Genomic DNA, 11,248 nt, shown 5'->3' with positions numbered 1-11,248 from the left:
CTTTCCCTGAGGAAAAGGCATTTTCAGAGCTATCCACAGCAAATTCATCCTGCACTTAACATAAAACTAGCAAGGTCGTTTGTGTCCAGACCTTTGAATTCACTTGTAAATAACAACTACTTACTGCCTTACTTCCCCACCCGGGGACCAGGCACCACGTATTACAGGTGCAGAAGGGCTTACAGCAAGCAATGAATAAGAACAAAAGGATGCAGGCGCCTGGAGGAAAACACAACCTGGTTGGCTGAACAATCTCGGCAGGAAGTGCAGATCCAAGGCGAGGTTTTACCTAAGTTCAAAACCTTTTCAAACGCTCATCAACGGTTGTGTGTCCAGTTCATTGGGTCTTCCACTATGCCTGGGTTGTTTAAACCTTTCCGTTGGCTTATCTTGAGGGATGCAAGTCTGTGCTAAGCATGTAACACGTGTTGAACCTGCACTGATTTTTTTTAAAGAGGGAAGTGGCCGTTACACTTTAATGTTATTTTGACTTCAGTCTTAAGGGCAGAAGGATTTTTCGGAACTTCACTGCCCAAGAGAAGAAACACACGTCTGATAGGCAAGAAAAGATTTTTCAGTAGTCATTCATTACCCACCACCACACAGCCTGCAGGTCAGCTAGGGAATGTTTGCATACACTTTTGCTAAGTTACAGGTCTCAAACAAACAAACCCCAACGAGGAATGCACGGTGCGTTGACATTTTCTGAGAAGTCCAGTTATCCCTAACGTTGGTAGATTAGTCAATGAAGAGGCAGTATTTGTCTTAAGATAAGAGATTCGGAAACCCAGAGTGAGAAAAATCCCCGAGGTGGGGGTGGGGACAGTTAGTAAGAACCCCTGGGAAAGGCCCTTTCAGCAAGGACTGGAAAAGAATACGCTTGAATTTGAATTTCTTTGAATATAAATCTCCCCCTAATAGCAGGAAAAAGGTCCTCGAGCTAGCAAGCTTTGGGCAGAAAGGGAATAAACCAACTCTAAGACAGCTCGTCCTGCTGTTTTTGCTTCGGGGAGCGGGGAATGAGCATATTTAATCTGGCCATTGAATATTTTGAGTCCCTCGAAAGAACGCAAAGGTTTAAGAACGAATTCCTTGCACAGCGCTGACAAGCTCCCCGTTCGCAGCACCCTAACACCCCCGGCTGCCCCTCCCCAGCGTCGGGCTCCCCTTCCCACGCGGGGTGAGGCGAGCGCGCACACCGCGTTTCTCCAGGGCGCAGAGGGCGGGAAGCCCGCCGGCTCCGCAGCTCCGGCTAGCGGGCGCTCCGCCGCCGCCGCTGCCCTCCGAGAGGTGGCCGTGAGGCGGCCGGCAGAAGCTGAGGCCTCGCCCGCCGCCCGCCGCCCGCCAGCCGAGAGCGCGGGGCGCCCAGGGGGAGGCGGGGCGAGGCCGCGGGGCGGAGGGGAGCGGGAGGTGCATCCTGGGAAATCCACCAACATGGGGCGAAGCGGCCGCCGCCGCCGCCGTCGCCGCCGCCGCGAGTCCCGGGCGCTGGTGCCGCCGCTCCCCTGACGCGCCGGGCCGTGTGGGGGCCTCGCCCGCCCGCCCGCCCGGGCTCGGGTTCCCCGCGGCACGAGCCTGTCCCAGCGCGCCCTCCTTCTGGTCTCGCCCGCACGGGGCCATGTGAGGGGGGCAGCTCCCTCGGCCGCCGCCGCCTCCTCCTCTTCCTCCCCCCGCCCCTCCCTCCCTTCCCGGCCCCCTCACGCGGGGCCCTGGAGGAGCCCCCGCAGCCGCCCGCCCTCCCGACGCGACCCCCGCGATGGACAGGAACTACGCGACCTCGGGCTTTGCGGACCCGCCGCCGCCGCCGCCCGCGCCCCCCGCCAGCGCCGCCGCGCAGCCCCCCGCCCCCGGCTGGGCCTACGAACCCCGAGCCGCGGCGGCCGCCAGCAGCAGCAGCAGCTGCAGCAGCGGCAGCAGCCCCAGCCTCAAGGCCAGGTAGGGAGGGTGGGCGGCGGGGTCGCGGTGGGCCAGGAAAGGCCGGGGATGCGTTTGGGGCCTTCTGCGCGGGGTGCAGCGCCGCCGCCCAGGGGTGCGGGCGCTGGCGGGGAGCCCCCCATGAGGGGAGGGGGCTGATGACTCCGTAGGAGGTGGTCCCGGGCGGGTGTAGGATTCGCGCCTGGGGCTGGTGGGGGACCGTGGCTGAAGGAAGGGCTTGGCGGGCGGGCGGGAGTCGTTGGGGGCTCCGTCATCTCCCCGTCCTGGGCTCTCTCACATGGTGAAGTTTGGGCTCGAAGCTGAACTCTGGATCCGAAGGAGATCCAGGACTGAGTCCCGCGGGCGGAGGGAGGCGCCGGGGAGTTGGGGCCAGTGACATTCCATTGTATTGAAACCTCGGTGTGGCACGGTGTGGTCTTGGGGGCCTTTGCATTGAGCGTGGGGAAGGCTTGGTAGAGGCTTGGAGCTGCGCTCCTTCTGTGGGACCCAGAAGGATTGGGCCGCCCCAGAACCAGCGGGACTCGGGACCAAAGGGTTGGGTTGTGGGGTTGAGAGGGAAACCCGCGGGGCGTGAGTGCAGCGCCAGGGCTGGGTGACATATGTTTGCAGGGGTGGCTAAGATTGAGCGATTTGTCTTGCACGCGTTCAGAGTTGCTCTTGTGTTTCCTCCCCTTCTAACAGCAGGAAGTAAGGATTCTCTCGTGGCTTTCTGTGCCTTGGAGGAGGGGCAGTGACTACGAGTTGGGAAGAAATGGGGTGGAGGTGAGGGGTGTGTGTGGGGGGAGCCATCAGGGAAGGCCATAAAGGTTCCAGAACCCGAAGCATGCTTCTGCCATCTCGGCTTCATTACGTAGCGTAGCGTGGGGTTCAAGAGTTCCTCGGTCCTCCAACACGACCCCGGGAATCTAAAATGTTGACTCCTGCTGGAGACTTAAGCTCGCGGGGAATGTGTAGTTGTACACTGTGGAGCAGTCCAATTTGAATGATAACTGGAAGGCGTGGTCTGGCTTGGAGGAATCGGGAGCCGGGTGTTTTAAAGCCACCTCTCTCGAACAATACTCAATCTGGTAGGTGCAGCTTACCAGGACCAGGGAATCCTGGGTTGCTAATGACTTCATCCCGAGCCACCAACAGGAAGCTTTGTGATCTCATCAGGTTTCTTCATTATTTGCAAGACACAAGTGAACTTTCTTTAAAACTTTATATATTTTAGTGCTCTTCTAGATTGTAATCTTTGTTTTTTTTTGGAAAGTTCCACTGTCATGATTTGGAAAATATGTGTGACCGGGTAGCTGTTCTTTGTCTTAGATTGTACCTTGGGGTGAGTGAAAGAATGAGAAAAATTTCACTTTTAGAAAGAGGGGGAAAGAGCCTTGTTAGAAAAAATTTGGCCTTTTTTTTAAAAGAGCTAGGGAGAAAAGATATTGTAATGGGACATTTTAAATAATTAAATGCTGAAACCTTTCACAAGTAGCCATCATTCTGTATTGCATATAAATAAGCTGTTGTAAGAAGTTTCATGAAAAATATTTGGCGCTTTATTATTTTTTTCTTGTAATAATTTCACTGTCATTCTCCAAGTAGCTTTGGCATTGTATGATTTTCACTAATTAAAATTACTTTTTCTAAAGTGAGCAGCAATGCAGAATATTTTGTCTTAAGTGAAAAAATGTATTAGGTAAATGAAACTGAAATGCTATCTAGTTTTTTTCTGTTATTTCTTTTAGCAGAATACTTCTGAGGCAAGAATCTATAATCCGCTTATCATATTTTCCAATTATAATTTATCAAAGTAACAGAGTGACTCCCCAAACACATTTGAAAACAGTAAGTAGATTCACTTGGGCCACAAAATCTGAGAGAGTTGATTTCTGTCGTTTTGGAGTTACTGATTCTTAAATGTTAGCCCTTCCTGCCTTAAGGAAAGTGTTTTGGGGGAGTGGGGTCAGCTGAATTAGCGCATAGAAAATGCAGACTTTCCCCTCCCCCATTAACCTGCTTTGTTAACATCTTGTGTTAGGATCAGGCCATCTGTACACACTTCTTAATCGTACCTCATTTTATTCTTCAAACTGTGAAAATATCCTATTTGATTTCACTTACATGAAGAATCCTGAATCTTTATAGCCCTGTAAGTTTTTAAATAGCCTGCATTTCAGAAGCTTGTTCATGTTTTCAACATTTAAAAAGGCTTTTCCGTAATTCATGTATCCCTTGAATGTTTCTGTTCCCCTGCGTGGCAGTTTCCTCTGAAGGGGCAAAGGAGTGGGATGATGTAATGTGGGTATTTATCCATAAAGAAGCAGCCTTGTCTGTCACCTTGTTTCCTGTAAGCTAATCAAAAACTGACAGATGGTGATGACATTTAGTTCTTACTGACACAGAATCTAACATCCTACATTATGTCTTTGGTTGATCCTGAAATGTAGCATTTTCATCAATGGATGGGAAGGGGCACGCCAAACAATTATGAGTCTGAAACAATACTTTTAAGAGACAATGGCTCGGGCCCGGCGGCATGGCCTAGCAGCTAAAGTCCTCGCCTTGAAAGCCCCGGGATCCCATATGGGCACTGGTTCTAATCCTGGCAGCTCCACTTCCCATCCAGCTCCCTGCTTGTGGCCTGGGAAAGCAGTTGAGGATGGCCCAATGCATTGGGGCCCTGCACCTGCGTGGGAGACCCGGAAGAGGTTCCTGGTTCCCGGCTTTGGATCGGCGCTGCACTGGCCGTTGCGGCTCACTTGGGGAGTGAATCATCAGATGAAAGATCTTCCTCTCTGTCTCTCCTCCTCTGTGTATATCTGGCTGTAATAAAATGAATAAAATCTTTAAAAAAAAGAGACAATGGCTCCATTAGAGAGAAACAGTTGAAAAATAGAATGGACACTACTGCAGCATTTTACTTTAGGTGGGGTTTCTTAGGCCATTTTGGAACATTTCTAGAATAGATATTGTTGGGTACTTGGAAAGTTCACATAAATCCATTCATTTCTGCTCTGCCTTTGTGGGGGCTAGATTGGATGTGGATGGAGCCTGGCATTCTGGGAGTCAGCAGCCCTGCTGTGGAATCCCGCCTCTGGGGGCTGCTCAAACACAGCCACTCCAGTGCTCAAACTGCAATGTGTTACTGAGTGGACGTACTGTCTTCTTTAAATTTAGTTATATTAGTTTTTGTCTTTGACCTAAAAGTTCTTTTTTGCTTCTTGACTAAGTTTTAGAACTCCTAATAGATAGTTTTTTCTGAGGACTGTATGAATGTATGTGAATGAGGGGGTACCTCTCCAAAAAGCCCAGGAATGATTATGTTTGAAAATGGTCAGCTTCTGTATGAAATACATTTGTTTAAATATGTTTTGGATAGATTTTTAAACTAGACTGACTGAACTAGACACGGTTTTTGGAAAAATGCTTTGTAAGCTCGTAATTTATAAGGGATAATGACAGTCCCCAGTTAGTGAAAATTTCTTCCTTTTGAATGCATCTTGTCATGTAGCTGGTCTGAGATGGACCAGAAGGTACATATTTCTTATTTTTTTTAACATTCATTTATTTTTATGTGGAAGGCAGAGTTAACAGAGAGGAGAGATATATCTTCCATCTGCTGGTTCAGTCCCCAAATGGCTGCAATGGCCCTAGCTGCCTGTCCAGAGCCAGGAGCTTCATTTAGGTCTCCTATGTGGCTGCAGGGCCCCAAGCAATTGGGCCATTCCTCCCTACCTTCCTGGACACTTTGGCTGGAAGCTAAATCAGAAGTAAAGAACCCAAGATTCAAAACAGTGCCCATGTGGGGTATTGGCGCTGCAGGCAGAGGCTTAGCCCTTAGCCTGCTTTGTCATGGCACCAGCCTTAGGGAAGGTATTGTTTCAAATTTCTGTTGTAAGAGTTGCAAAATATGTACCAATAGCAACATACTGTATTAGTAGCTTTCATTCACCTCATGAGCAAATAATCTGTGCTACAGCAAGGTTCTTTGAGACTTTACTTGGGCATGTCCTGAGCATTGAATGATGAGCTCAAACTTCTACCACCCAAAGGAGCTCTGCTGCTCTGGTGAGACAGATCTCAGGTGGTCACTGCAAAGGCCATAGCCCCGGTCCACCAGCCCAGTCCAGAAACCTGGGAGTTGTGTGGGCCCAGTCACCAAATTCCACTGCTTGCTTGCTTTATTTCTTCTATTCTCTCTTTTTTTTTTTAAGCTCTTGTGATTTTCATGGCTCCATATTGGTCCAAGGCACTAGTATTTTTTACTTGGATAACTGCAGTGGCTTCTTTTTTTTTTTTTTTAAAGATTCTGAATTTATTAATCTAAGCATATTGCATCTCTGTTACCGGTCATCCGTGTGAACTGCAGTGGCTTCTAAGTAGTCCTCTTGAACCTTTTCTCTCCACCCTTCTGTTAAATCTACCCATGGCTTCCTGAGTGATTTCATTTTGTTGATTTATTTATCTGAAAAGCAGGTTTACAGGGATATATACCTTCTGTCCACTGATTCACGCCCTGGAAGGCCACAGTGAAGGCTGAAGCAAGGAGCCTGGAATTCTGTCCAAGTCTCCTATGTGGGTGGCAGGAGTCCACATACTTGAGCCGTCTTCTGTTGCTTTCCCAGGTGCCTTAGCTGGAAGCTCCATCAGAAGCAGAGCAGAAACAGCTGGGACTCACAGCATTTCTCATGTGGCATGGTAGGTAGTGTGATAGGCAGTGCCTTAACGTGCTGTGCCACAGATTGACCCAGAGTGGTTTTAAATCACACAAATCTAATAAGGCTTGGTGGTTGGCATAGCCCATTAAGACATCCTTATCCGTATTCGAGTGTCTGGATCCTCTGGCTCTGACTGCTGTTGCCTGTTGGTGCAGACCCTGGAGCACAGCAGTGTGATGGCTCAAGTGGTTGGGCTCCTGCCCACCCACAGGGAAGAACTGATTCAATTCCCCACTCCTGGCTCGCTTGCATTCTCTCTCCATCTCTCTCCAAAAGAGCAAACACTAAAGATGGAAAAACTCACAACTCTATCCATTTGATTCTGTTTATTTTCCCAAAACCTTTGTATGAATTAAAAAAAATTTTTTTTTTGGTTGTAGTGGTTTTCATTTATTTATTTCTGAGGGATGGAGAGCAAGAAGCAAGCGTGTTCCCATCCACTGGTTCAATTCCCAGGTGGTCACATCAGCCAGGTCTAGGCCAGGGCGAATTCAGGGGTAAGGCGTCCCGCATGGGTGGCAGCACTGGGACCATCTTCTGTAGCCTTTCCAGACATGTTAGCAGGGAGCTGAATCAGAAGCAGAGCGGCCAGAACTCAAATGAGCACTCTGCCAGTGTCATAAACTGCAGTTTATCTACTGTGGTACTCCCCTCCACATTCATTCATTCATTCATTCATTGAAAGGCAAGATGTTGGAGACAGAGAAAAGGGTCAAGAGATTCATTTTTATTGGATAGGCAGGTTTATAGAGAAGAGGAGAGACAGAAAGATCTCTGTCTGCTTGTTCACTCTCCAAGTGGCCTCAGTAGCCCAAGCTAAGCCCATGCAAAGACAGGAGCTTTCTTCTGGTTCTCCCATGTGAGTGTAGAGTCCCAAGGCTTTGGGTCATCCTCTACTGCTTTCCCAAGCCACGAGCAGGGAGCTGGACAGGAAGTGGAGCAACTGGGATACAAACTGGCGCCCATATGGGATCCCAGTGGATGCAAGGCGAGGATTTAGTTATAGAACCATTGTTCTGGACTTCTTCAAAATCTTTAATGTGCCCTACATGGGGCCTGCATTTATTATCCCATTTAAAATTTTAGAATTTGAATCATCCTAATTTCCTTCCTATCTTAAAGCTTTTTTTTTAAAGATTTATTTTTATTGCAAAGTCAGATATACAGAGAGGGGGAAAGACAGAAAGGAAGATCTTCCGTCCGATGATTCATTCTGTAAGTGACCGCAGTGGCCAGTGCTCAGCCGATCTGAAGCCAGGCGCCAGGAGTTCCTCTGGGTCTCCCACGCGGGTGCAGGGCCCCAAGGCTTTGGGCCGTAGGGAGCTAGGTGGGAAGCAGGGCTGCCAGAATTAGAACCGACACCCATATGGGATCCCAGTGTGTTCAAGGTGAGGATTTTAGCCGCTAGGCCACGGTGCTGAGCCCTAAAGCTCTTTGAATGCCCTTATCACCACTTAGATTATTTATCCCCATCCTTCCTCCCTCGCTTCTACTTCTTTGGGGAAACCTGCCTTCCTTCCAGTTCTAGCCGCACTGTGTGCAATGTTGTCTCTTGTCACAGTACATTTTACTTTCTTTTCACATTGTTCTTTGAAACTTAAATACCTACATGTTTATGTGATAGTTATCGTCCCTTTAGTATGAAATTTCATTGTGGAATGTTACTAGATGGTTTGCTGCTGTATTTCTAGTATTTAATACTTTTTCCAGTACTTGGCACACAATTGGTGTTTAAGGCATATTTATAGCACAAAAGCCAGAACTCTGCTTCATTGTGGCAGTTAGAAACGCTTACCTGTTGTGGCTTCTGTATGCACTCTACCTCTGCCCTGCAGGAGGGATCAAGATGAGGAATTTAAGGTTGCCTGAGTTTATCAGACTAGAGCTATATATGATTTGTTTCATTCTTTCCGGTATGTAAACCTTAAGCAAATACTCTTGGCTTAATTTCCATATCTAATTTCCAAAAGGTCTGTTGCAGTTGACTTATTTTGTTTTCTTTGCCTTCATTTTAGGCCTTCTAATATTAATTATGTAAGCAAGAGCTGGAGTTAACTTCATAAATAGGTAATGGCATTACTGTCCTTAACACCTTCCAGTATCATTCGGTAAAATCCCAAGTCTTTATCATGGCCTACATATATCCTACTCATCCAAGCCTTTCCTAATTTTCTGTCCTATCTCACTCTACCCCTGCACAGCGCCATCTTTCTGTTCCTGAAACAGGCCAAGATATTTGTGTCTTAGGACTTTTTCACTGGTTACTCTTTTAACCTGGAGTACTTATTCCAGGTCATTTCTGGATATTTAGGTCTTCTCTGATTTTAACTCTTCAGAAAGTGTTTCTGACAGTCCTTTCTTTTTTTTTTTTTAATAAATAAACTTATCCTTTAATTTCATTTTCCATGGACCTCTAGAAGTTCTCTTATATGTGTTTTTTTTTAAAGATTTATTCATTTTATTACAGCCAGATATACACAGAGGAGGAGAGACAGAGAGGAAGATCTTCTGTCCGATGATTCACTCCCTAAGTGAGCCGCAACAGGCCGATGCGCGCCGATCCGAAGCCGGGAACCAGGAACCTCTTCTGGGTCTCCCACGCGGGTGCAGGGTCCCAATGCATTGGGCCGTCCTCGACTGCTTTCCCAGGCCGCAAGCAGGGAGCTGGATGGGAAGTGGAGCTGCCAGGATTAGAACCGGCGCCCATATGGGATCCCGGGGCTTTCAAGGCGAGGACTTTAGCCACTAGGCCATGCCGCTGGGCCTGACAGTCCTTTCTAGAGTAACTTCTTATAGCTATCATGCTACAAAGCCCTTGTTTCTTCATAGCATTGTTGCTCTCTGAAGTAATTTGGCTGGTGTATAGCTACTATTTGTTATCAAGCTTTTCCCATGACACTTGCTGCCATAAATGGAATGAATGTGCCATGGGCCTAATGGTTAGGCTGCCACCTACAGTACCTGCAACCCATCTGGGTACCAGTTCAGTTCTGGCTGCTCCACTTCCAATCCAGGTCCCTTCACTTCCAATCCAGGTCCCTGTGCCTGAGAAAGCAGTAGAGGATGGGCTAACTGCTTGAGCCTCTGCTCCTATGTGGGAGACCCAGAAGAAGCTTCTGGCTCCTGGCTCTGACCTGGCCCACTCCTGGCCATCATGGCTAATTGGGGAGTAAATCAGCAAATGGAGGACCTCTGTTTCTCTCTGCCTCAGTTTGAACTTTGCCTTTCAAATAAATAAAATCTTTAAAAACATTGTTTGAAAGGCAGAGTGACAGAGAGATCTCCCGTCCACTAATTCACTCCTCAAGTGCCCATAAAAGTCAGAGCAGAACCAACCTGAAGCCAGGAGGCAATGTCTGGGTCCATCAGGAGGTGACAGACTACCGGAGTGGCCACCTACTTCCTCCCAGGGTGTGTGTTAGGTGTGTTAGCAGGAGGTCGGACTAGAGGTGGAGTAAGGACCCTAACATGGGATATGGTTATCTTTATGGCTAAGCCAGGTTAGTATATTCTTAGACAAATTTGTTAACCTTTTTGTACCTTCATTTCTAGTTTAAAATGAGGATGCTTTCTTAGCTTTTGAAGATTTGACTAAATAGCTTAATATTTAGAATAATGTGCAGCATATAGAATAATGACTTCTGTATACATTGTGAGTGCCATTAAATACTCACTGAATGGATGGAATAACTGCTACTAAGCCTATTATTTGTTTCTTTGTGACAGAAACAAATTAAGCTTTGGAAACAGAAAATTATATCTAGTTTAAGGCATCATGGAAACATTTGTCAGGTAGACTGCGTATAAATTGATCTGAATTGTTACTGTTGCAAAGGAGGGAACTCCATGAGCAACTGTGCCAGTAAGGAGAAAGTAGAGCTGCTGGGCCTGTTGTTAAGTAAGGGCTGTGCCTTGAGTGGCATGGGATCACTTCTGCGAGTCCCTGGTCCGGCGCCGAACAGTTATGAGAGGGAAGCTATGCAGAGGACTGGCTCAAAGGGGAGCTCGGGTGAGTTAACCCTGTACCACAGGACTAGTACTAGATTTTAAGGCTTTTCATGTTGGCCATGGAGTTAACTCTGTGTGCTCTGTAAAGGATAGGGCCCTTTGAAATGTTTAACAATGAGGATGTGAACAAAAGGGGTTACCCTGGCCCTAAATACATATTGGGTTAGAATCGACAAATAAAAAAAAAGGATACCAAAAATGTATGCAGTGCAAAAAGAGAAGCTTTAGCTCATTTTGGTCAGCATGCAGGCCATGCAGCTCTTCTAGTCATTAGGGATTTGTGAACGATTAAAACATAAAATCTTGGGTTTTGAAAGCTTGTGCTTTTGAATGAGGAAGTTAAATAAAACAAATAAGCAAGAAAATTTTCTCTTTAAGGGAGTAGCATTTCCCTGAATTCTGACAAAATAGCTGGTGTGAATGCCCTAAGGCAGAAGCAAGTCTGACATGATCTTCCTGTAGATCAGTGGTCCTGCAGAAGACCTCAAAGGAAGGCCTGTTGACTTTTTAAAGAGGATTTTTATCTGCTACAAATGAGAGGGGGGAAAAAAGAGAGACAGACAGATCTTGTGTCTGCTGGTTCATCCTCCAAAAATGCCTGCAGC

At 47.4% G+C, this 11,248-nt stretch overlaps 1 protein-coding gene across 4 annotated transcripts in view; it reads left to right on the top strand.

Annotated features, from left to right (window-relative positions):
* Positions 1–1,617: 1,617 nt before the first annotated feature.
* Positions 1,618–11,248, top strand: part of QSER1 (glutamine and serine rich 1) — a 72,299-nt gene continuing 62,668 nt past the window's right edge. For all 4 annotated transcript variants that reach the window (XM_058663208.1, XM_058663207.1, XM_058663211.1 and 1 more), the window contains exon 1: positions 1,618–1,935. In XM_058663208.1, the coding sequence (XP_058519191.1) occupies positions 1,757–1,935 (179 nt within the window). In that variant the 5' untranslated portion in view covers positions 1,618–1,756. The remainder of the gene's footprint in view (positions 1,936–11,248) is intronic.

The sequence above is a fragment of the Ochotona princeps genome, chromosome 4 (assembly GCF_030435755.1).
Source record: "Ochotona princeps isolate mOchPri1 chromosome 4, mOchPri1.hap1, whole genome shotgun sequence".
Classification (NCBI taxonomy): Eukaryota; Metazoa; Chordata; class Mammalia; order Lagomorpha; family Ochotonidae; genus Ochotona; species Ochotona princeps.
Note: the sequence above shows the minus strand (reverse complement) of the source record. Positions and strands in the feature narration are given on the sequence as shown.